Source organism: Halichoerus grypus, chromosome 6 (assembly GCF_964656455.1).
Source record: "Halichoerus grypus chromosome 6, mHalGry1.hap1.1, whole genome shotgun sequence".
Classification (NCBI taxonomy): Eukaryota; Metazoa; Chordata; class Mammalia; order Carnivora; family Phocidae; genus Halichoerus; species Halichoerus grypus.
The window spans coordinates 118,179,285-118,204,209 of NC_135717.1; the positions used below are offsets into that span (position 1 = coordinate 118,179,285).

The 24,925-nt window shown below is 58.5% G+C and overlaps 1 protein-coding gene across 3 annotated transcripts; it reads right to left on the reverse strand.

Annotated features, from left to right (window-relative positions):
- Positions 1-22,582, reverse strand: KRT80 (keratin 80). 3 transcript variants are annotated; one of them, XM_036096392.2, is made up of 9 exons: positions 22,159-22,582; positions 15,973-16,181; positions 11,584-11,644; positions 11,224-11,319; positions 4,115-4,279; positions 3,544-3,669; positions 2,708-2,928; positions 2,175-2,230; positions 1-2,040 (listed from the first exon to the last, which is right to left on the reverse strand). In XM_036096392.2, exons 1-9 carry the CDS (start codon positions 22,456-22,458, stop codon positions 1,916-1,918), a joined length of 1,359 nt encoding a protein of 452 aa, XP_035952285.2. In that variant the 5' UTR covers positions 22,459-22,582; the 3' UTR covers positions 1-1,915. The 3 variants fall into 3 exon arrangements, with proteins under 3 accessions (XP_035952285.2, XP_035952286.2, XP_077932119.1); XM_036096393.2 differs by having other exon boundaries at positions 1-2,075; XM_078075993.1 differs by having other exon boundaries at positions 1-2,093.
- Positions 22,583-24,925: the final 2,343 nt, after the last annotated feature.

The window sequence follows — 24,925 nt, forward strand, 5'->3', positions numbered from 1 at the left end:
TTTATCCATGGACAAATCTCAGCACTTTATTCATCCCTTGGCAGGGAGAAGGGGGGCATTGCCCCAAGATAGTCAGCCAGCCAGGTGGAGTGGCTGGGATATGTGTTGTCTACCCAGAGAGTAAATACAGCACTGATTAGGCAGAAACAGGAAGGGAAGCAATAAGTTAAAAGCCACATAAGTTACGAAAAATAATACATATACTTTATATATCTTGTATCCCCACTGAGGATTTGCTCCCTTGGAAACCAATAAATAGGCAGAGAAAGAGCAGCAATCAGCGCCCTTTTTGGGACTTCCGGGATGAGTATACGTCCGAGTTCCCTCCGGCCTGAGCGTCATTAGCCCTTCAGTGCCCCCCACAGGCATGGAGGACCTTGCGGTCTTGTTGTGGCCAAGGCCTAGGGGGACGATGTCCCGGAAAGTGAGATAAAGGAAAGGAAGACTGGGGCTAGCGGAGGAGTGAGGCAAGGGACAGGGACGGAGCAGGGAGGGAAGGAGAGAGGGTGGGTGGTGGAGTGGGCGGCTGGAGCTGCCAGGATCCCCCTGCAAGCCTCAAAGGTGAGAGCCAAGACAAGGAAAGAGGAATGCTCCTCCCAGCACCATATCTTCTCTTTGGAGGCAGAATTCCTTTTTGGTTGTCAATGGGGTTCCCCAGCCCAACCGGAAGGGCTCAGAAACTCCCAGACCTGCCTGGACTGTGCCTTCTTCATGGCCCCTGCTCGGGAGGCAGGGAAGTGGGTGTGGTGGGGAGAGGGGGCAGAAGGGGAAGAAAAGAAGCAGCTCTAACCCCACAGGTGCGGGGTGTTCCTGGGCTCCTCAGTAAATGCAAGGAAGGATGGAGGGGAGGGCGGGGCTGTTTGGCCTGATGGAGAGAGCAGGGACCCAGAGAGGTGGGATTTATGGGAAGTGGTCCAGGGTTTGGTGCTGGGGGTGGGGCTGGGGTCTCCAGGGCCTGGTCTACCAAAGCCAGGTTTCAGGCTTGGGAAACACCTAGGCGTGGGGAGGGGGGTGTGGAGGGTGGGGGGCAGAGAGCTTGGATCCTGGGCAGGGTGGTGAACCCCAGGATGGCAGGGAGGAGAAGGGAGGGCCAAATTCCCCCGCCTGGTCTCAGGCTGTGATCTAGCCTCCCTCTCACAGGGGGTTTATCATGGCAAGAATAGCTTCTGGAGAAGGAGCCAGAGCTGGCTGCGCAGCCTGTACAATTCTGACTGGCCCTCTATGAGGGCCCCACAGGAGGACGGAAGCAGCACAGGCGTCTGGGCTGACCTCAGAGGTCCATGCTCAGGTCCCACACACCCGGGGAGCTTCCTCCCTTCACTCCCTAATACTGTCAGGTCTCTGGAGGTGCCCAGGTGGTGCGGGAAACCCAGGGGTGCTCAGCACTCAGTTTCCCCAGGAGCTCCAGATGGGGAGAGGGTGCCCAGGCAGTCCTCCTCAGCCCCTGATTCATGGCTGGCTGGGGCTGGGTGAGCGAGGGCACCAGCCTCGGTCCTGAGGCAGAGGCAAGGTAAGGCTTGGTAAGTGAGTTTAGGGCAAGGGTTGGGCGAAAAGGGTCAAAAAAGGTTCCTTGGTGGAAGCCCTCTGTTTGGGGAGGAGCCTCAGAAGAGAAAGGAGGTGGAGAGAAAAGTGACCCCCAGTTCCAGTTTACCCAGTCGGACCTCTGGCAAGAAGGTTAGAAGGGTAGGACTGAGATATTGAGATGGAGTGGCATGATTCTTAGTAGCTGGTGACAGCCCTGTACCACCCCCAGCCACCCACAGAAAAGCTGTCCCGGTTTTGAACCCTCCCCCTTTCAGTTCAGGATCAGGTTTGCCTCCCCGCCCAACCCAGAGGTCCCAAGCTGCTTGCGTGAGTCTAGCTGAAGTCCCTCCAGCTCCAGGGGGGCGACCTAGGCTCCTGGGCTCCAGCTGCATTACTCTGAGACCTCTGACTCCTGCGACAGGAACTTCTCAGACATTTCGGTGATTTTGATCACAGGGCCTTTTCTGTTCTTCTTTTTCCGGGAGGGGGCTCTTGAAAGGCTAGACTTGGAGGCAGCTACAGGGAACATAAGGGGTGGGGCAGGGAAGGGGCTGGAGGTTGGGGGACCACTTAAAATGATGCCTTTAGGGTCATGATTCCCCGCACCATGTCCCCTTCCCCGCCATGGGTTCCTAGGGAAGTAGACTCACCGGTTCTGGATGTGGACTTCACCACGCTGACCATGGTGGCTGAAGGCAAGTCCATTCTGGGGGAGGACGGAAATGGGGGCATTTGAAGGGGGCCTGTGGCTCAAGCCCCCGCTAGGCCTGGGGGCCCTGCGGAATGGCAGGTGGAGGGCAATTCTTGGTTGTTATTCCCAGCCCCAGGCTGCCCTGCTGTGTGACTTTGGCTAGCCAGGTTGTCCTCTCTGGGCCTCTGTTTCTTCTCCCCTGCACAAACGGCTAACATTTACGGAGCGCTCAATTGTGACAGATATTTGTGTGCAGAATAGTATCAGTCCTCCCCACCATAGTCTGTGTCATGATCAGCCCATTTTCCAGATAGGAAAACTGAGGAGTTAATGAATGGGCCAAGGTCCCAGTTTGTAAGTGGCTGAGGCCGGACACGATTCCAGGTCTTCCTGGCTCACAGTATCCTGCTGGAGGCGGAGGCTGGCTTTGTGTGGGGCTGGCCCTCTGGTCCTGCCTTCCTGCGGCCCCACCCCGCTGGCCCCAGCCCTCACCGGCTCTCCTCGCCCTCCACCAGCTTGCGGTAGGTGGCGATCTCGATGTCCAGGGCCAGCTTGGTGTTCATGAGCTCCTGGTACTCGCGCAGCTGCCGGGCCATGTCCTGCTTGGCCTGGTGCAGGGCGGCCTCCAGCTGGGCCAGCTTGGCTTTGGCGTCCTGGAAGGCCAGCTCCCCCTGCTCCTCTGCCGCCTTGATGTTCTCCTCCAGCTTCAGGCACTGCAGAGGGAAGGGGTTCATGAGCACTGGGGGGAAGGAGAGAGTGGGCCAGGAGCCGGCCTCTGCCCTCTGTGGGGGAGCGCAGGGCAGGGAGGGCTGAGCAACAGTGTTCTTGGGTGCGGCAGGGGGTCGCCTTGCAGCAGGAGGGAGTTCAGTTAGACCTTAGGAGACCCCTGCCAGAGGCCATGAAGGAGGGAAGATGCACAGCACCCAGAGGAGCCTGTCCCAGCTGTCCTGACAGGGCGGCGCCTCCTCTAAAGTGCTGGCTGGAAGCTGGGCTTAGGCTTCCAGCCCCTTCTTAGTACTGTTGGCCCGAGGCCTGGGAGGGAAGAGGTGGGCTCTGGGGGTTTGTGGTGGTGGGGCTCTGTATCGTTCCCACAGCCCTGGCCAGTTTACAGACCACCTTCACCTGCGACACTCACGCGGTCCTCACAGCCATCTTAGGAGGACAGGAGAGGAAACTGAGGCACAGAGCTGGTAAGTGACCTGCCCAGGGTCTTGCATGTACTCAGCGTGTGTGTGTGTGTGTGTGTGAGAGAGAGAGAGAGAGAGAGAAAGAGTGTGCCCTTGCACTCCTCCCTGCCTCACCCCCAAGTGGGTCCTCCAGATACTCACATGACTCTTGACGGAGAGGATCTGGGATCGAAGCTTCTGGATGCGCACGTTGAGGTCAGCGATCTCACTGCGGCTGCTCCGGAGGCTGTTCCCAAAGTCAGCTGAGCAGGCAGCCCGCTCCTCCAGCTGGAGGGCATGCAGGACGTGACAGTGAGGGGCAGTTCACTGGGTCCCTCCCAGCACCGTTGCCCCTCGCCCCTTGCTGCTCCTTTTTTCTCTCACCTCCCAGCCCCTCCTCTTCCTCTGCAGCCCTACACTCGCAGGCCAGCCTCGCCCTCCGACACCCACCACGCCCAGCTCTGGCTGGGCCCACCCCGGCCTGGTGTTACTTGGTGGTGGCACCGCTGTGAGCTCCTGGAGGGCGCAGACCCTGGCCTTTCCCCCACCGCATGGCCCCTCGGCCCCCGCAGTGCTGGGCTCTCACATTCTCCGTCGCCCCATGCTCCCCACTGCCCTCTCACAGACTCTCAGCGCTCAGAGCTGAAGGTGACTTCCGCCTTCCCTGGGGCGGCGCCTCCTGGGCTGGCGGCCTCCTGCCCCCTTGGTCAGCCCCGCTCCGTGAGCCCCGAACCTGTCTCCGGGAGTAGGCCTCGGCTTCCTCCAGGCTGCGAGCCGCGATGGCGTCATACTGGACCTTCACCTCCTCCACGATGCCGCTCAGGTCGATGTGGCAGCGGCTGTCCATGCCCACGGTCACCGACACGTCCTTCACTTGGGCTGCCAGGTCCTTCAGCTCCTGGCCAGGCACAGACGTGGGGGCTCAGGGCTGGTGGGTGGGGGGCACCAGACCCTCAGCCAGCCACGGTCCCTGCATCCCCGGGGGGAGTGGCCCTCTCTGTGTCCCAGAGAGATGACCCAATGATAAGGCCTCCCTGCCATGCGCCCTCAGCTCCGACTCCTGGGAAGCAGTTGGCCACTCCTGCTCATCCGCAGCTTGGCCTCCCTCTCTGGGTGGAGGGGACAGGGCAGCGAGAGACTCCTGCTTCCAGAGGCTCACTACAAGCCTATTGATTTCTCTTCAGTGTCCCCACCTCTCCCAGGGCGGGACACTTTCCTCCTGGCTGGTGTGGCAAAGGCCCAGGAGGTCTGGCCCCTCTGCTCCATTATGGCTCAGTGGTGTGCAGCTTGGCCTCGCCCTCTGGATGGGAGCTCCCTGAGGGCCTGGGGAGCCACGGCCTCTCTGGGTCCCCCGCATCTGGAAGCGAGCAGCTCAGTTTGCATATTGGAATGGGAGCCCATGAGTGATGAGGGGCAGGAGTGCGGCTGTACTCCCTGCTCCCCTGCCAGGGGCAGAGGCCAAGGTGAGTTCAGGGTCACCCTGGAGGCTCGTTGCCCCTCCCCATCTGGCTGACCAGCTCGCCTGCAACAACGCAATTTGGCCTCAATATTTTCATCTTCTCCCCATCCTTTAGGATCCCTCTTTCCTCCTCCTCTCTGTCCATCTCTCTGCTTAGAAAATGCCAGCCCGCATCCTCAGAGAGCCCTGGAAGTGGTAAACTTCTCATTTCCCCGGGGGACTCATTACAGGCCAGGCTCCGAGCTAAGTGCTTTCCCGCTATCCACTGTCCTCGCCAGGCCGGCATGACCTCTAGCCCCAGGTTACAGAGAGGAAAGATGCGGCGGCACGGAGGGGTTAGGGAGACAGCTGTGGGCGCAGAGCAGGCTCCCAGAGCCCTTGCTGCTCCCGTCAAGCTCCCCTAGAGGGGCAGAGACAGGAGCCGGAAACTGGGTCTGTCTTCCTAGCCCCAGCTTTTGGGCCTGAACGCTCAGGGGTGTGTAGAGAGGCAGGTGGGGACAAGGGTGTTCCTAAGGGGCTGCAGGTGTCACCTTTCAGGCCCTGGGCCGCTGCCCCTGGAGGCGCCGAACCACCCAGGCCTGGGCCGGGCTGGTGCGGGAAGGAGGAGCGAGGGGCTGTGGCCAGCATTGTACTGGCAGAGTGAGTCAGGTGGCAGGGAGGGGGCCAGGCACCCCGGGAGGCAGGGGTGGGGCTCACCTGGGGGAGGGAGGGTGTGGGGCACACAATTACTCCTACTGGTATTCACAGTTCACCCTGACCCTTACTTAAGTACTTCAGTCAGCAAGTTTTGGCCAGTGTTCCCATTTTTCTGATTGCTTCATATATGTGTGTGTATTTATATATACCATATATGTGTGTGTTCTTCTTCTGTTTGTTTGAATCAGGATCCAAAGCAGATCCCGATCTCGCAATCGGTCCATATGTCTCTAAGTCTCTCTTATCCTATAGCTGTGCCTCCACCTCTCTCTCTCTCTCTCTCTCTCCTTCTCTCTCTTCTTTGCTATTTTTCGTACTGAAAACACTGGGTTGCTCGTAGCAGCGCCCACAGGCTGGACCTTACTGGCTGCACCGTCTGCTGGTGTGGAACCCGCTCTTCTGCCCCGGGCATGTCCTGAGACCTGGCAGCTGGGGCTGAGGCCTGCTCACATCCACGTTCAGTTTTTGTCTCATGACCGCATTCTGACCTTGGGTGCTACCTTTGGGCCCCCTCCCGACCCTTGGTCCGGCTTTATGTGCAGAGTGGCTGCGGTTGGTTGAGCCTCTGGAGTCTGCAGCAGCGAGGCTGGTGCTCTGACCCACAGCTTGTGCCCTGCGGGGTGGCCTGGGTCAGCTAGAGCCCCAGGGGCGGCTGCAGAGGCCTGCTGAGGAAGGCCGCCCCTCCCCTGTCTGCGAGCTGCCTGACCCTGCCCACCCGCATCCCTGGTGACAAGGATCGGCTCCTGCAAAAGGAAGCCTGCTGGGGGCAACCTGTTTCCATCCCGGAGCTGACAGGACCCTGAGCCTAGTGGCCAACTGCCCCTTAAGGACTCCAGATGAAGGATTTTGGTTGATCTTCAAAAGAACTTAGCAAACATCTCTGGGCAAAAGCAGGGGAAGGCCTGGCCCCTTGGCAGAATAAGGTCGATGGTACCTACAGACTCATGTCCCACCTCTGCTGCCCGGGTCATGCTTACAGACTGGCATTTCCCACATGGAACCAAGATCCCAGGCAGGCCTTGGCTGTGGACAGTTTGAGGAATGCAGCTTTGAGGCTTCCTTGGTCAACATGTTATGGGGGGGGGGTCAGTGGGCATAGAGAGTTCCAGAGAAAGCCCTTTAGCCCAGGCCTGAGGTGGCATTTGTTATGGGCCAGGAAAAGGCCAGGGCATTGTCAGAATGCACTGGAGCAGGGCTTCTCCTAGCAGGGAGAAGGGATTGGCAAAACAGAGCTGATGGAGCAGCCTCGGATCCTTTCTGGAAGGAGGCAGGGTCAGCGTGAGCTTGGTAAACAGGAGTAGGAAACGGAGGGTTTAGAACATCCGTAGGCCTGTTCAGGCACGCCGGCCCCCGCTGGGCCGCAGAGGGTATAACAATGCCGGCTTGTGTTCAGCTACTACGGGACAGGCCCTCCAGGTTGGCAAGAATTGAGCCAAGGTGAAGTTTAAATCTTCTCTTCAGAGCCTGAGCCTGAGGAGACAGCCGCGGGTGGGACCACCCTCTTTGTGGTCTCTGGGTCAGGGGAGGCAGTGACCCTGAGGCGTAATTTAGAGCTGCTCGGTAAAATGTAGTGCTTAATGGCACCAGGAGCTGAATACTACCCCTTCTTAGTAGCTGTGTAACCCTGGCCAGGTTTTAAACCTCTCAGAGCCTCTGTTTTCTCATCTGTAAAATGAGTATGATTATCAAATTGAAACCAGCTAACATTTATTAATACTTACCATGTACCAGATACTGTTCTCACTGCTTTAGGATATATTAACAAAATAGATCCTCACGACAGGCCAGTGAGCTAGGCTCTATCATTTTCCCCATTTTACAGATGGGGAAACTGAGATATATATAGAGAGAAGAACGTGCTAGGGTTCACACAATGACTGAGCCAGGATCCACATCCAAGCTGCTCTAAAGTTGGTGCTCCCCTAATCAGGACCCCTACCTTTATAGGGTTGCCGTGAGGAGTAAATGAGATTACACCTGGAAAGCCGTTCATACAGCGCCTGGGGTAGAGTAGGTCCTCAGGAGATAGTAGCTAAGGACACTATTGTAACAGGTGACGAAGCTGGGGTGAAGGGTCCAGGGGCCGAGCAGCCTCCCTGGCAGTACGAAGGCGGGCGCCAAAGCATCTTAGACACACCAGGCTCGCTCTGCAGGGAAGGGCCTTCTGGGAGGTGCGCCCGGCTGCAGGGGGTTGTCGGGAGACCGCACAGCTAATCTCCCTGGAATGAGAGCTGATGGGTGGGGCAGGTGGCATTCTGGCTGGATGCAGCCAGGCCCCAAAAGCACCTGGGAGCTGGCGTGTACCTTGGAAGCTGAGGGGAAGTGTGAGCTCTTGGGTCCTCTCACCGGTTTGTGTCTCTGGAGGTGGGGGGCAGAGGGGTTACCCAGGAAGCTGCGGTGTATCCGTGAGGCCCTGAGCAGCCCATGGCCATTGGCTTCTGAGAATTTATCCTGGCCATGTGATGCGTGAGTGTGTGTGTGTGTGTGTGTGTGTGTGCAAGAGGAAAGGGCTGTTTTCTGAAATGCCAAGGTGGGCCTCCACAGCCGTGCTTTTCTGACCTGGTATCTGCTCCAGAGTCGAAACTAGAATGTCCAGCCCTCCTGGGGCTACTCACGTCCTGCCCTGTTTTTCCTTCACCTGAGGTAGCCATGGCTGCCACCTTCTTTTGCTGAGCCCTGCTTGGTCCCATGTGGTGGCCACGAACCGTATGAGGCTGTGGGCACTTGAAAGGTGGCAAGTCTGAATTGAGATGAGCTGTAGGTGTAAAATGCACACCGATTTTGAAGACTTGGCATGAGAAAAAGATTGTAAGACAGCCTATTAATTTTTTGTACTGGGCGCCTGGGTGGCTAAGTCGGTTAAGCATCTGCCTTCGGCTCAGGTCATGATCCCAGGGTCCTGGGATCGAGCCCCGCATCGGACTCCCTGCTCAGCAAGGAGTCTGCTTCTCCCTCTCCCCTCCGCTTGTCCTCTCTCTCAAATAAATAAATAAAATCTTAAAAATTTTTTTTTTTGGTATTGATTACCTGCTGACTAATCACATTTGGATATATTGGGCTGAGTAAATTGTATTATTAAAGTGAATTTTTTCTGTTTCTTTTTTTAAAATGTGGCAACTAGAAAAAACAATTACATGTGTGGCTCACTTTGTATTTCTCTTAGTGCCAGTGTAGAGACCCACTGGTGTGGGGACTCTTTTTAGCATAGGGTCAGGGCTGCCTTCTCAGCCTGCAGCGCTGCCTGAAGAGAGACGCAAACCTTATGACCCGACACCAACTTGGCACCTCGCTGCCCCCAGAGTAATCACCCCTGTGCCATGCACCGAACAACCCCACGTCCGCAGCGGTCCCGTTTCTCCGCAGCACTGCCATACCTTTACCCTGTCTGTACCACCCGCCCCCCCTAGTACCCCCAGGAGCCGCCCATCACACTTAGAATAAGATCCAAACCCCGACTCGGGGCCCAGGGCCTTCTGTGAGCTGACCCTGGCCAGAGCTCTTCCTTCCCCCCTTCGTCACCAGACTCACTCCTGCCCTTGATGCTTGCCCCTCCTTCTGCCCGAAGCCCTCTCAGCTCTCCACTGGGCTGGCCCTCCCCAGGCTGGGCCTTCCCTCTCTTGTACCTCCTCTGAGATGCCCCCTGACCTTGACTTCCCCTCCCCTCCAGCACTACCACATCATCGGGTTCTGCGCAGCCCGGCCCTTTTCACCCTCCCAAATGATCTTGCTGAGATGTTTGTTGACTTGCTTATTACCTGTCTCCCCTTTTAGCTCAGTGGCAGCCCCCGAGAACATGGACTTTGCCCATCACACTCACTGCTATATTGGTGCCAGGCACCCAGCAGGGGAGCGATAAACATTTGTTACCCGGATGAACGGATTTAGTCATCAGCAGAACCCAATGAGCCTGGTATTATGACTCTCCCCATTTTACAGATGAGGAGACTGAGGCAAAGAGAGGAGAAATAACTAGCCCAAAGTCGTAGAAACAGAAAAGAAGATAGAGCCAGGATTGGGGTCCAAGGGCTGCTAAATCCAGATGGAGCAGGGGCCACGAAGTTTTGTGGGGGTGACTCTGGCAATGCCCAGGCCTATGTCTGGCCATGCCTGGACTACCTCCAGTTAAGTCTCCACGCCGGCTGGGCCGCTATCCTGGCTGGGAGCCAGAGCCCAGTGTGGATTCTGAAACATTGGCCCTGCTGCTGTCTGCCTGGCTCCATAGGGAGTGTGGGCAGAGGAACTCCTAGCCCACTTCTCAGGCCGGTCAGTGGGCCGGGTGCCCTGCGCAGCCCCAGAGGGCTCGGCCGGGGGCGGGAAGCTTCTTAGGGCGGCGGAGGTCCTGGTCCGCCTGGAAAGGCTACCTTCCTGCTGCTCCCCAGGGTTGCGCTGTTCTCTCCGCCAGGCCACCTCCCATGGCCACAAACAGGTCTCAGGCCCCATGGAAGCCCCCGCCGGGGGCCGAGCCTACTGGAGAGCAGTGTGGCCCATATGCGGCTACGAGGCCCAATCTCCCTCTCCACAGGACGAGACCGCCAAGCTGTGGTCAGCAACCCCTAGGGCCACTTTAGCAGAACTCTTCATTTCATTTTTATTTTTTTTAAAGATTTATTTGAGAGAGAGAGAGAGAGAGAGAGAGCAGAGGGAGGGGCAGAGTAAGAAGGAGGGAGAGAATCTCAAGAGGCTCCCTGCTGAGCGCGGAGCGGAGAAGGGGCTCGATCCTACGACCTTGAGATCATGACCTGAGCCAAAACCAAGAGTCAGATGCTTAACCTTAACCGACCAAGCCACCCAGGTGCCCCCATTTTAGCAGAACTTTTTGATGGCAGTGATGACTTTGATCCCTGCTCTGATCTTGGCCACACGGCCATAGTTTGGCACCAGTAGTTTGCGGCACACAGACTGCCAAGTCCTGCTGTCCCCACAGTGGCTCGGCCTGCTTCTAGGTCACCTGCAGCATGGCCCCTCTAGCTCCTGACTCCCGAAACAGGGGATGTGGTGCCCGGGGGCAGAGTGGAGGGGAGGGGAGCGTCCGCAGTCAGCAGCAGGGCCCATCTGTGGACTGACCTGGCCGTGGGCTAGGCCTTGTGGGGTCATGGTCCCCCCAGGCTCAGGCAAGGACTTAGGGACACAATCAGAAAGGGATCCAGAGGCTCCTCTGCATTTACTGGGTCCTTTTTGTTCTGGCAGAAGCTAGCATTGTCTGGGAACTCAAGAATCTGACCACAGGTCTCCCCTGCCAAACAGGGGAGGGCCAAGGGCATGTCCATCCGAGCTAGGCCTGTGGGTGCCTGCCATTTAGGCTGCAGGTATGGGGAGAGATGAGTTCAATAAGAACAGCTGTTCAAGGCCCCCTGGTTCCCTGTCTCTCAGGCCACTTCCCAACCCTTGCCTGGATGCACCGGCCCCCGACATGCCCTCCGCACCCCAGCACACTCAAAGAAACAGGTCCTCCTTGAGCGCGAGGCCTCTTGGGAACTTGCCAGTGCTCCATGAATGGAGGGATGAGGGGACGTGTTGGGTTATTGACCGCAGCGTGAGAAGGGGTTGGGAGATTGTTATGTCTGTGTTATGTCTGTAATGACTGCCGAAGGTTCCACGCCTCACTGGACACCCTTCCCTCCCCTGCATCCCTTACCTGGGGACGAGTCAGCTCTTGGTTCTGTGGGACACTGGTCTCATTTTCTCACCTGCTCATAGATGTTTTTCATCAGCTCCACGAAGCTCTGCAAGCCTTTTAACTTGGTTTCCAGTTCGGTCCGACGAAGACACTCTGCATCCAGGTCCTGGGGGTGGGAGCAGTGGTGAGTGCCAGGGGAGGGGGCATCTCAGGGCGGGAGTGGGGTGCTCATCTTCCTGAGGGAGATGGGGGTGACTCCCAAGGGAGCCCTGGCTCAGTGCCTGGGAGAAGCAGCAGGGTGAGGACAGGTACCCATGTCTGTCTGTGGTCCCGGGACTCAAGCCTCTGAGGGCTTTGCTTGGGGAGCCTGAGGGAACGAGGGCAGAGGGTCCATGAGGACGGAGCCCCTGGGGCAGGCTGGGCAGGCTACCTTCTTCAGCTGGACGAAGGTGAACTCCATGTCTGTGCGCTTGGAGATCTCCTCCTCATACCTGGGAGAGGGGGAGGGAGCGAGGCAGCGGCAGAGAGAGAAAGAGAGAGGAGAGGCTGCTCAGCTGCAGGTGGCAGGAGCTTGGGGTATGATTAACCCTCTGGAGTGGGGCTCAGGGCCTCTGCTGTCCCATTTGGTGCCTTATGCCAATTAGAAAAAAAGTGGCCTTTGCCTCGGGTGGATGCAGCCCCTCATCTATGACACATCCCTTCTAAGCCCATGACACCATTCTCTCACTCCTGGATGATCAGCCAGTTCTCTCCCAGGGCTCATCTGTCTCCTTCCTGGCTCTTCCTCATATCCACTTCCTCCTGGAAGCCTCTCCTGATTGCGCAGCCCTGTCTCCCTAACTTTGTTCTCTCATCTTTTCCTTATCTCCTCCCCCAAGAATCTCCATTTCCTACAAGCTGTGCCTTTGGTCGAGTCTGCTCCGAGCTGTCTGCTCACGGCCCATCCTCTCCCACCTCCCTGCCTCCCCTCTGCATTGCTAGCTGGTAGGACACCATTCCATCATGTTCCCTCCCAAGGCGAGAGTGTGGACCTTGCAGTCAGATAGACCTACAGTGTGTTCTTGGGCAGGTAACTGCACCCCTCTTTCCTCGGCTCGCCCGTCTGTTAGGGGTGTGTGTGTGCACGTGCGGGGGTCGGACCAAGCCCACCCCTGGTACAGTGACAGAGGTGCATAGTGGATACTCCACAAAGGTGGGTTCCCTCTCTTAGCTTTGCCTCCTCCTTTCTCTACTCCACCTTGTGTTTGGAACAAGGACACTGTTGGATGAGAGACGGCATCTCTGGGTCTCTGACCTTCACCCCTTGCTCTAATCAAACCTCTGTGTTGGCCCTCCCCGGGGTGGGTGTCTACCAGCGCAGACTTCTTGCCCTCAGCCCTGCCTGCCTCCGTGGATGTGGGGATTCTGTGGCTTCCAGGGAATGCCTGAATCACTGGCGGCTCTAATTACAGTCGCCTGCCCACCCCACTCCCTGACCTCATGGCAGGGGCAGCGTCACCCTTCGCCCACGTCAGCTGGCTGGGCCTGCCACCACTCAGGCCTTGCTTTCCACCAGGCTTTACCTGAGAAGCTGAGGGGAGCAGGCCCCAGCTAAGAGCCTGCCGGGCACTGGGTCTCTGAGACTCAGTGTGCTTAGCGCACGGACTCCCGGCTGCTGCTTTGGCTTCCCAGAGTCTGCAAGGGGCTCTCAGGATGTGGGTCATGGGTGTGGTGTGGAGGGTGGGCCAGGGGGACTGGTCTGCAGTCTGGGGCCTACCAGAGCCAAAAATATGCCCAGGAAGCTTTTCTTGCTCCCTTTTCTGTGCAAGTAGGCTCCAGAGCCCCACTACTTGGGTTTAGGTCCTGGCTCCTTGCTAACTAGCTGTGGGACCTTGGCTAAGCTGCTTGTGCGTGCCTCAGTCATGACAATAGTGATGTCACAAGGGTTATATAAGTTAATACACGGAGTGTTTACAACAGTGCATGGCACCTGCTAAAGCTATTATTATTACCTGAGCTCTGCTCTATCTAACATCAGGCTCTGGCCCTCATTCCCTCTGCCTTGGCCTCTAGCCTTTCTGGAGACAAACCATGGGAAGCCTCATGGCAGAGAGAGCGGATGGTTCTCTGCACTTCCATCCCAGACTTCCCACTGGGAATTTGGTGGCCTCTGAGGACTTCCCTGCCCTGGGGGTGGGGGTCTAGAGAGCCCCAAGCTGAGAAGCCCCTCATTGGCTGGCCCTCCCTGTGTAAGCCCAGTGGTCAAGGCTCTCCCCTTCTCCCCTCCCATCTGGATAGCAGAGTTCTGCCTGCTTGGGGGCAGGACCTTGGAGAGAGCTGTCCGGTGGGGGTTCTCTGAGGTGTCAAACCTCCTCCTTACCCCTCACTGTCCTTCCAATCCTTTTGTATAGCCTTCCCTCCTCCCATTTCACCAATTCCACTGGATTTCAGCCCTAGTTCACCCCCTCAACCAGAAGCTCTTGTGCAGTGAACCTCCTGCACAACAGTATATGGCACCCCCTAGTCACTTGCTACGTGGCCTTGGGCAAATGATTTCCCCTTGTGGGGCCTCTGCTTCATTCTTAATAAATACAAGGGTTAGCTAGCTGATCCTTGGGGTCCTGGCTACATCAAAGCTTTTGGAAGTCTCTGTCATTATAGAGACTTAGGTAAATGCTATCTCCCCCACTCCACTCCCAATCCCCTGCCAGTCTGCCAGCCACCAGTTCCCAAACCCATTCTCAGCCCTTTTCAGCTTGTCACACCCACCCCGCCCGCCCCCCCCCCCCACTTGTTTATTTCTAGGAGTGAAGCTGATCTCATCGGCCTTGTACAGGCAGGGCACACCCCTCCCTGTCAGGGCTTGGCCTGGCGTCTCCCGGCTCCTGGGGCCCCCCCGGCTCTACACAGCCAGGCTGCAGCTTCCCTGGCTGTGGCCTGTGGATCTAGAAGCCCTCCAACCTCACCTCCCCCAAGCCTGGTGGGTTTCCTACCCAGAGAGGGGAAGAGAGGCTCTGAGCCAAAACAGCAAGCTCAGGCACAGATGGAAACCAGGCAACAGGCCAACGGAGGAGGCTGAAGCAGATTAAAACAACAAGTAGTGTTTGTACAGAACTTCCAGTTACAAAGTGCTTCCATGGATGTGATCTGGCTGGGCTCATAGGAGCAGCCTCCTCCCGCGGCTGGCTGGGGTTACGGATGGGCTTAGCGCACATGGCTGTGTGACTGAGGACAACTCCCTGCCCTCTCTGGGCCTGTGTTTCCTTCCCCATGAAAGGATGATCCCAGGCCCCCATCCAGCCATTCTCTGGTTTTTTGAGAGCCAAAGAGCTGCCAGACATCAGTGAAACAACTCTTGGATTCTGGTGTGCCAACACGATTCCCCTCATCATGGTCAGATGTTGAAGCTAGGCAGCTCGGAACGGGCAGTGAGGTTCCCCATGGGTTTCTGTTAGGAACTGGTAAGGCGGGCTGGGGGAGAGGGCCCCTCGGCCATGGAGGGGCCCAGCCATGAGGAGGAGCCCAGGCAAGGGCTGCAGATCATGCTTGTTGGCCAGAAAGTTCCAGATAGATCCACAGATGAGGATATTGAAGCCCCCAGAGTGGGGACAACTTGCCACGTGACCATCTCTGACTATGGCCTGAGCAGGGGAGGTCATAAGGAGAGGTGGTGGGCAAGCTGAGCCACAGCGCAGAACTGGACTCCTGACAGGCTGCCCCAGTCCCTTGGCTGCTCCCAAGACTGCAGGCCTCACCTTGGGTTGGCAGAGCTTGGGGCTGGGCCAAGCGCTGGAGGAAGGGAGGGGAGGGGTTCAGGTACATCCCACCCTCCCTCACCCAGGCCGAGGGCCTCCTCAAAAGGACACCAGACCAGAGGAAGGAGTGCAGGGACACAGCCTCTCTGCTCTGTCTCAGCTTCCATGTCCTTGAAGCCCTTCCTGCTGTCTGGTCAGAGATGTCACCTGTCCTCTGAGGGACCCAAGCACCTGGTCTGCCTCTCCTCACTGCCCAGTTCAGTTCAGCAAGCCTGTGTTAGCAAGCTAACAGGGACTACTGTTAGCCTTCTACGGGGTAGAAGAGTTGCCGTTTATGGTGGCCGGGTGCCATGCTGAGCTCCCCACTTCCTCCTCACGGCAGCCTCAGGATGGCTCAGCACCATCACTCCCACTCTGCACAGGGGGATACTGAGGTTTGGATGTTGAGCCGCTTGCCCGAGGTCACAGAGCTAGTGAGGAGTGGAGGCCAGGAGTGAACCCCTTCCAGTCTATGGGCACCTCACAGGCTGGGGCTGTGGTTTTTCATCTCTCTAGATCCCAAGGCGACCACTGAGGTCAGGCATGCATTACCTACAGGGGATTGCTTCTTTATTCCAACAGACCCCCCGCCCCCCGTTCTGCCCCCTGCCTTCCCTTTCCAGCCCACTCGAGATCAAATTTCCAAACATCTGTTGTTCTAGCTGGTGACAATCTCCCATTGCCAGTGGGATGTGTGGGCGGGAGCAAGTGTGTTTATGGGCACGGGAGGAGGGGACAGGGCACAGGGACTGCAATGGTGCCCAGGGCCGGCAAGCACAGGGCTTAGCTGTCCGTCAACCTGAGACTGACTTGATTGCCAGGGGCAGTATTTGGGAGGGTTGCTGTGGGTTCACGGTCATCTCCTCCCCATATTTAGAATACTGGCTGGCACATAGTAGGTCCCCAGTAAGCACGTCTGTAGTCAAGAGATGTTCTTTAAGGATGTCTTCTCGCTTTCTGGCTTGGGTGCCTGGGGCCTTGCATCCGGGTGCAGGTTGGTTCCCACCCTCGGCCCCTGCCCACAGCCCCAGTGGGGCGCACCCTACCTGATTCGGAACTCCTCGACCTTCTGGAGCACCTGCAGCAGGTTGGCCTCCAGCCGTCCCCGCTCCTGGCTCACTTTGAGCAGCTCCTCCTGCAGCCGGCCCTGGTACTGCTCATAGAGGTGCCCGAGGTCGAAGGTGCCGGAGTCCTGGCCTTGCAGGAAGCGCCAGCGGGTCTCCAGCAGCTGGTTGCGCTGCTCCAGGGCCTGCACCTGGGAGAGCAGGGGAGCGGCGGTGAGAGGGCCTGGCGCGGACAGGTCGGGCGCGGAGGCCCCCGGACAGCCAGCGGGCCCGCATGGGGGCCTCCCCGGGCAGTGGCGGCTCATCTGTTCTGCGCTCACCCCCCGGGGCCTCACTGGGCGCAGCCGGATCACATCTCCAATTGCGGATGGTTCACACAGAAGATGGCAAGATAAGGAGGGAATCAGAAAGGGGTGGAGCCAATTAGCCAAGGTTTCTTCGGGGAGGAGCGGGGCCGAGAGAGGAGGGAAGGGGCTGAGTGGGCCCATGAGGTGACAGGCCCTCCATGCCCGCCTGGGGCTTGGGTGGGAGATCCCAGGAAACACAGGGTGTCAGAGGCCTGTCTGCCGTCCCCCCCCACCCCCCCAACCTGACAAGCCTAGTCTCATCTTGCCGTGGAAGCTCAGCAGTGCAGGGCCTGGCGAGGACTTCATTGTTAATGCTCCAGACAACCCTGGACTTGTAGCCTCTCCAGGCCTCAGTTTCCCCAGCTAGAAGTCGGGGCTGACACGGCCTGCCCTGGCCGCCTCTCAGGGCTGTCTGGGAGAGGAAGCTGGGGCCGTGCTCCGGAACAGTAATACTAGCAAGTGTTTATGTGTTCCCTGCTGTGAGCCAGGCCTCGTTCTAGATGCTGGACATCTTCGCCTCATTAGTCCCCACGTCCTGATGGGCTAGGTGTAGTCGTCCGCCGCACTTTACAGAGAGGCCAAATAACTGGCCCAAGGTCACAAAATTAGCAAGTGGCAGAGCCAGGTGTGGAATCCAAGGCAGTGGGGGTTTAGACTCTTTTAACCCCCACAACATGGGGCTCCTGTCTGTGGCTGGAGTCACCGCGGCCCTGGGACCCACCTGCCCTTCCTGGACTGACGTCCGCCTCTAGTTGGGGCCGGCTGGCGTTGCCTTGAGGGTGACAACGGGGAGGGCTCTGGGCACAGCTGCTTCTCTCAAACTGCCTCCTTCCCTCTGCCCCGCTCACACTGCTGCAGGGCCTCCCACGGCTCCCGGCCCAACCACTGCACGCTGTCAGGATCCCTCTTGAATCCTCTCCTGCCCTCCACCCAGTCCAGCCCAGGGCAGCCTGGGGGGCCCCCTGCCTCTGCCCAGGCTGCCTGTTCTCTCCAGGCTCCAGCCTTCCTCTGACTGTCCTTTCTACCATCCCCGTCCCTCCCCGTTTGCGCTCCCAGCTCCCCTCCTGCAGGAAGCCTCCAAGAATCAGAGCTCAAGGGCACCCTGCTGGCTCATTGGGGGAGGGTGGGGGGGAAACATGTGACTCTTGACCTTGGGATTGTGGGTGGGTTTGAGCCCTACATTGAGCGTAGGTAGAGATTACTGAAATAAATAAACTTAAAAAAAAAAAAAGAAAAGTAAAAGAAAAAGGATCGCAGCTCAGAAGAAGGCCCCTCCTCCCTTCCTTCTGAGGTCCTCAGTTTATCTGCTCCTCACTTGTCCGGACCTCCCACCCTCCCCGTCAGATGGGGAGCCACCTGCTATCTTCTTGGGATCCCTACCACTTGGTGCCCACGTCAGGGGCAGCTGCGAGAGACGGCTGGGGCCTGGCTCCTGGGCAGGCTGTGGTCACGAGGGTGCTGTGACAACCAGCCCCGGGGGGTTCCCCAGGCTGCTGGCTGCCCCCTGCCCGCTGATGGCTCTAGCTCCCGCGATCACGGCTGAAAGAGCCAGAATCATAAGCAGGAGCCTTTCGGGTCACTGGTTTGTACTCTTCATCTACAGAGGGTGAGGTGAGGGCCCATGGCGGTCAAGGGACTTGGTGGCCAAGCTTCTCAGGCAGGCCCACCTGATGGCCGCTGTCCACTCTGGACCTTCATGGACTCCCCATTTCTTTTGAATTTGGGGGCCAGGTGGGCCCTCCTCTTTCCTCCTGTCCTGCCCACATTCTTGGGTTTTCCCGTGACACCCTCCCATCCTTGAGAAGTCCCCTTTGACGTTCTCAGTAGACAACGCCACGAGGAACCCTGGGCCATGGCCTTGTGGGTTTGTCATCGCCCTGCTTAGCTCCCATTTGTGCTGGGACGTTCAGCTCACAGCCACCCTAAGCCTACAGTCTGCTGTTGTCACAGCCAAACAGGTTCCGTAGGGATGGCAGTCAAGAGGGTTTCTGTCCTACCGGCGTGTGTGAGAGGGATGTCTGGTGGGGAGGATCCTTGCTCACTCCACCTTCTTTCCGATTTGACAAGCCAGGGCCCTGTGTTTACATTGAGGGTGAGGTGAGAGGGGAGATGTGAGGCTCCCTCCTCCACCCATAAGCAACAAAACACCCTTTACGCCAGGAAGTCCTTCTCTTAGTCTCACCTCAGTTTCCTATGCTTCAGTACCAGCCGCTGGGGGATGGTGTGCGTTTGGCCGGCCAGTCCAGCCAGAGAGCACTTTTGGTTGTGAGACATGGGGCAGCCCTTTCCCTGCTGCCGTGTGTGTGTGTGTGTGTGTGTGGGGGGGGGGGGGTAGTTTCTTGTTGTCTCAGTGGGTGGGGATGGAAAGTCACCCCCATCCAGGACCTTCCCAGCACAAGGCTCCTCCCTCTCTGGAACAAAGGCCCGGGGAGGGCTGGGGAAGCAGTTCATCGCTCTAACCTATCAAGGCTGCTGATCACTCACCTCTTAGTGCCCTTCCTCCCCGTTCTGACTGACCCCCTGCCCTGAGATCATAGGCAGCACTCTAGGAGGGGCCTCAGAGAGCAAACCCCTGGTCTACCTGCCTCCCGTTTTACAGGGGAGGAAACTGAAGCCCACAAACACAGAACTCACTGTGACCCAGCCCCACCACCCAGCTGAAAAGCAGGCCCAGCCCGGGGTGGGGAGAGATGTGCTTTCTGTATTGGGAACCGAGCAGCCCCAGGCGGCTGGAGCTCCTGGCTGGGGGCTCCCCGGGGAGGGAGGCCTCAGACGCCGGCAGTGACCCCAGGGGCATGGGGGGTGGTTGTCGGTTATCAGACCCTCCCGCCAGCAGGTGCCCGCTGCGTGGTGGTTCCGGTGACTTCCAGAGGCCGCACAGGCCCACGGGAAGACATTGTGCCCATCCCTCTGTCCCCGGGCCTTTCACCGCCCCTCTTAGGTCCCCTTTCCACAGCCTCCTCAGGTGGGCTGCTGGCGGTCCTTTCTCTTGTCCCATCTCCATCCCGTCTGCGGTCTGCACGTGCCTCTGTGGGATGGCACCGCAGCCTTCTCCCGGCCTGCCTCAACCTCCCCTCCTACTGCTGCTACTCTCTCCCCCTCCTCTCAGGGCTGTGCCCCTACCCGCCCTGCCTCTGGCATGAGCTCAGGGCTGTTTACAGAGCAGGAGCAGAGCAGGGAGGCGGAATCTGAAGCTCAGAGAGGGTAAGTGGCTTGCTCAAGGAAACACAGCCTGCAGAGGGAAGACCCAACATGGCTCCAGGGACCCTCGGCTGACTCCTGGGGATCAACACCCCCATCCTCCTCTTCCTCCTTCACTTCCTCCTTCTCCTCCTCAGTGCGCTCTGATTTCTCTTGGTGCCTCAGAGGGCCCAGAGGGGACGAGGAGTTGAAGGGCCCCTGTCTGTTTCTTCCCTTTGCCTAGAGCCCCCCAGGCCTGCGCTGGTTATGACTTCTTGCCCCTGGGCCCATACAGTTCTTTCCGGCCCTGGCCCCGTGTACCACTGCTACCCACGAAGCTCTCCCACCCTCTTCTCAGGCTCTTCTCAGGCTCCTGCCTGCAAGGGGCCACCTAGGTTCAAGAGCTCCCTGGGCTGGGCCCATTTATGATATTTTTTATTTAACAAACAGAACCCATCTGGCACATGGTAAGTGCTTTTTAAATGCTTTTCAAAAATTATCCCATTTGATCCTGACCAGCCCATTACACGGATGCATACTGAGAAGCAGAGAGGTCAAATAATTTGCCTGAGATTAAACAGCTGGTCAGAGGTAGAACCCAGATTCAATTCCAGGAATGGGGTTTTTCCCTTGGGCCCTTGAGGCCTTTACAAGGAGACGGGGAGGACATAAGTTAACAGACTGAGCTAACGACCTTCTCTGTAGGGTTGGTGGATCAGCTGGGGCTTTTTGGCCCCAGCGATCAGGGTCCCCAAGAGGCAGGCTCCCATGGCTCCAGCGTTCTACCCTGAAGAGCATCTGTCTCAAGGCCAAGGCTCTAGGGTTGGGAGGCTCCAGTTCTGCTAAAGACCTCAGAGGGTGTCGCCCTGGCCCCCGGGCACCGGACCCCAGCCCCTTGGGCCCCCTCCCTGTGCCTACATATCTTTCCTGTCCCCAAGGCCAAGGCACAGGGTGATATCAGCCCTGGCGTTCAGAGAGAAAAGCCGCCCATCCGAGCCAAATTACATAGCTCACGAAGCATTCCTTTTAAGGGATTAAAGCGGTTTCGAGAGGAGGTGGCTCTGCAGGGACCTGCCTCCCAGGGCAGCAGGCTGTTTTCCTAGGGCACACAGCCCAGCAGTGCAGGGCTCTGCACGGCCGGCCAGGCCCGGGGCTGGGGGAGGGAACGCGCCACCTCAGTGGATGGTTGTCCTTCTCCAGCTGTCATTTCCCCTCCTCAAGCCCCGACCCTGGTCACACCCCGGGTGCGGGTGCAGGAACGCTGGTCTGGGCACATGAGTTGGGGGGAGGGGAAAACAAACCCACAGACCTGAGTTCAAGTCCAGACTGTATGCCTGGTGGTAGTGTGACCTTGGGCAAGGCACTTAACCTCTGGGATGCTGTCTCCTCATCTCTACAGTAGGGGAAATAGCCACTGGGGAGTGTGGCCGTGTAAGCCAATGACACTCATTTGTGAAGTTCCCGCAGAGAGCTGGGCACAAGCAGATGCTCCATACGTGTTACCTTCTTCCCTCTGCCCCTCTCTATGGATGCCCGCCTTACGGGGGACCCTAGCAACATGCAGGGGAACACCAAGGCAGGGGGACAAGTGCAGACAAGGACCAGGGTGAGGGCAGAAGGATGGGGCTCTGGTGTACTGAGTAGGAGGGAGAAGTTGAGTTTTCCTCATCTGTTAAATGGGCATAAAAGGACTTCTTTCATAAGGTTGTTGAGGGAAACTGAGGTAAATATGTAGAGCATCCAGTACGGTGCCTGGCATGTAGTTAGCAATTAATGCAGCTGTTACTATTATGATCCTTGTTTCTGGGCAGGGCAGGGGGGCAGAGCTGGGAGGGCCGATCTGGAGAGGTCTCTTGGAGGAGGTGAATGAGGAGTGGGCTCGGGAGGTGGGCAGGACTTTCTCAGAGCTCTTGAAGCCAATGCCCTGGGGTGGAGGTGGACAGGAGTGCCTCGCACCAGCATGCCGGCCACGGCAGTGGGGTCTAGGAAGTCTGGGTGCTGGGGACTCACTCCCTCTCTCATGTGGGTGCCGGGGAGGCCTGGCTGCCTGTCTGCTTCTGACTCGCAACACCGATTCTCTACATTCCTATCTCCTGACATGCTACTGCGGCATCCCTAATCCAAAGCCTCCTTCTGGAGGCTCCAGGTGCCCCTTTGGCCCTGCTGGCACTTCTGACCTCCGGAAGCTGAGCAGGGCCAAGGCCTGGAAAGGAGGGCGGACCCTTGGGAGCTCATCTCCTCTGTCCGCCTGCCTTGGAGTCGGACGGCAAACCATGTCTCCATCAGCCATTCCTACGAGGGGGTATCCTCCTGGCCACACTTGGAGCTCCTCCCTAGTGTCCGCCTAGGGGGACAGTGACCCCAAGCCACGAAGCACATTATTACCCAGACATCCCTCAGAGCCATCCCGGGGCCTCTTTCTCCCCCAGTGCCAGGATGGCTCAGAGACTTCTCTCACCAGCTCTCTGTTCAGAGCTAGCCTGCCGGCTCCTCATTGGCTGGGGTCAGGGGTGTGGCATGATGCTCCAGAAATACAGAGCTCAGCCGCCTGCGCAGGTCTGAAGGTCCTTAGTTTTCAGTTATCAAACCCTTCTGCCAGCAGGCGTCCTACTTCAGGCGCCACCCCCCTACTTCAGCTCACCTTGCCAATCAGGGAGGCAAATTTATCATTGAGGACTTTCATCTCCTCCTTCTCCTGGTTCTTCTGCTGCTGGATGGCTGGGTCCACTTTGAGGTCCAGGGGCACCAGCAGGCTGGGGTTCACGGTTACCTTGGGGATGGTACCAGGTGCCTCGCAGCCTGTGAAGCTGCGGGAGCTGAAGCCCGGCCCGGGGGTCCCGCAGCTGCCCCATCCCAAGGTCCCAGGCCGGGGGCCGCCCGCAGGGGTCACCTCACAGCTGCTAAGGCTGCTGAAGCCAACGACGCAGGAGCGGCAGGCCATCGCGGCCCCCGGGCCCGGGACGCGGGAGGGCACGGGGGTGTGAGTGAGCCTTTGCGGGGTGGCAGACAGCTGGCTCTGGTCGCAGGCAGGGCAGGCTGGGGACTGAGGAGCAAACACCTGTCCTACAGTGCTCATTAGCTCCAGGAGGGCGGGACGCCTCCCAGCCCGACCAACCTGTTAGATGATGCGATGCTCCTGCCCCTCCCCCGGCACCACGCACACATCTCCTCCCTGGGGCCTGAGACTTGCCTGCTTGAGGGGGCTGTTCACAGGCCCCCCTATCGAGCTGGGTCTGGCTCCAGGGAGGGGGGCGGCGAGGCTGGGCTGGCTAGCGGGCTGGGTGGGGGTGCGGTGGTGGCAGAGCAAGGGCAGACCCCAGGAGGAAGGAGAGAGAGGCGTGCAGAGAGCACCTCTCTCTGCAGACCTCACTGCATACCTGAAGGCTGACGTATCTGGGCTCACATACTTCTGGAAAAGATGAGGCAAGCGCAGGCCATGCGCTCCCAGAGTGCAGGGCAGCCGTCCTGGGCGGCGTGCCATCTGGCACTAGGAAACAACACCTTTTTATTTATCTTCTAGCTGCTTAAGAGTCTCCCTGGCTTATCTTCTCTTCCTGTCTCCCCCCCCTTCCTTCCTTTGACCTCGGGTTTATTGAGCACCTACTAGCACATCCCACTGTCTCAGAGGCTGGAGAGGAAATAGATGGCCAAGACCAAGAGCCCTTGGCTTTGGACAGGTGAGACTCGGGCTCCAGACTCAGCCTGGCTGCTCGCTGCTGGGGTGACCTCAGGCAGGTTAGCTGACTTCCATGTCAGGGATGGAAAGGCGCCCCTCAACCCCCGCCATGGGAGGCAGTGTACGCACAGAACTTAGTGGAGGGCGGGACACGAAGCCCTCGGTGAATGGTGGCTCAGACCCGGGGCCTGCCTGTGGGGGGATGGCGGGGCTTGCATGCAGCTCTTCCTCAAGGGCTATGGGAAAGGGTCCCTGACCCCCATCCACCCCCTTCCCTCCTTTCCTCTGTCCTCCCTTCTCTTTCCCCTGTTTCATCTTAAGAATGAAGGATCTATAGAAAAGATGCCACGTGGTTCCCACAGAGCTTCAGGTGGGGCGGCAGAAGGTTCAGTGAGCCCACAGTGTCCCCTCCATCCCACCTTCCCTCGGTTCCGGAGGCCCCTCTCTCTCACTTCCGTGGTCACTCGCTCTCTGGGGCCTGCTCTTCCTTCCTCCCTGGCCTGATGTCCCTGGATACTCTTGCCCTGGCCAGCTGGCCCTGTGTGCCCTCCCTGGGCCTGGCATGCCACTCTGGGGTGGTGGGGCCACAGCAGGGAGAGACTCAGGTGGTCAGGGGTGGAAGAGCTCTCGGCCCCTCTGGGACTGGAGGAAGAGACAGGCTGGAGATGGGGAGCCACTGCCCCAATCACGTGGCCCAGTCCAGGCCTCCCGCCTCCCAGGCCAGCCCTCTTTCCCACAGAGTGGGTACTTCTGGCTCCCCAGGGCACAGCAAGCTGTCCCAAGACCGTGACTCTATCCTGAGCCTGAGTCCCCGGCATCAGGTACTTCTGAGTGACCGGGTCACTGTGATGGTGTCTGTGTCCCCCACTTCTGACACATGCTGCCCCATTCTCCACTCAGCACCCATTGCCTGGCCCACCGCAGCCTCCCTGACCTGGTATCTGGATGGCATGTGGTTCACCTCAGTGGCCTACCCTCCCCCACCCCGGCCGCCCATGCGTGCTCGGTGGGGACAGGGGAGGCAGGCAATGGCTGACATGTCAGGTATGTCCCCGGTGCTTTATCTGGATTAGTTCCCTTAGTCCTTATGACACTCGAGGTGGACAAGTTAGTTCTCATCAGCCTCAATTTACAGAGGAGGAAACTGAGGCTCAGAGGGGGTTAAGTGCCTGTCTAAGGTCATATCGTTTATCAGGGATAGATTCGAACGCAGACCATTGGAGTTATGAGCCCTCCCTCTTATCTTAGCCTCTAAGCCTGGAGACCCCGGAAAGGGCAGTGGGGACACAAGAGGAACTGTCTTCTCGCTGTCCGGGCCTTGGCTGGACCTCCTCATTTTCTTTGAGCTGATGCCTCAGTTCTCAAAAGCGCCTCTGCATCACTGAAGTCTGCCGTTTCTTGCTGACTTGTGCTGACGTCTGTCAGCCTCTGAGTTGTAACAAGTCACAGTTAATGGCCGAGCTTCACGGCCGGCATGCCAGGGCCGTCTCTGGGGCCCCCGAGCACTGCATGGCCTTCCTTGGGGTGGCCGGGCCTCTTGGAGGCATGGAGGGGGTGGGACATGGGTCCTGCTGTCTTCTCTCTGGCCCCGCAGTCTCTCTTGGGTGCAGTCCTGGAGGTGTCTTTGGCTGTCACAGCTCTGGCTGCCGAACAGGAAGGGCAGCGAGAAAGCTCTGAACACAACTCCTGGAAGCAGCCAGCCCCTCCGCCTCCCCCCGCTTCTGCCCCTTCC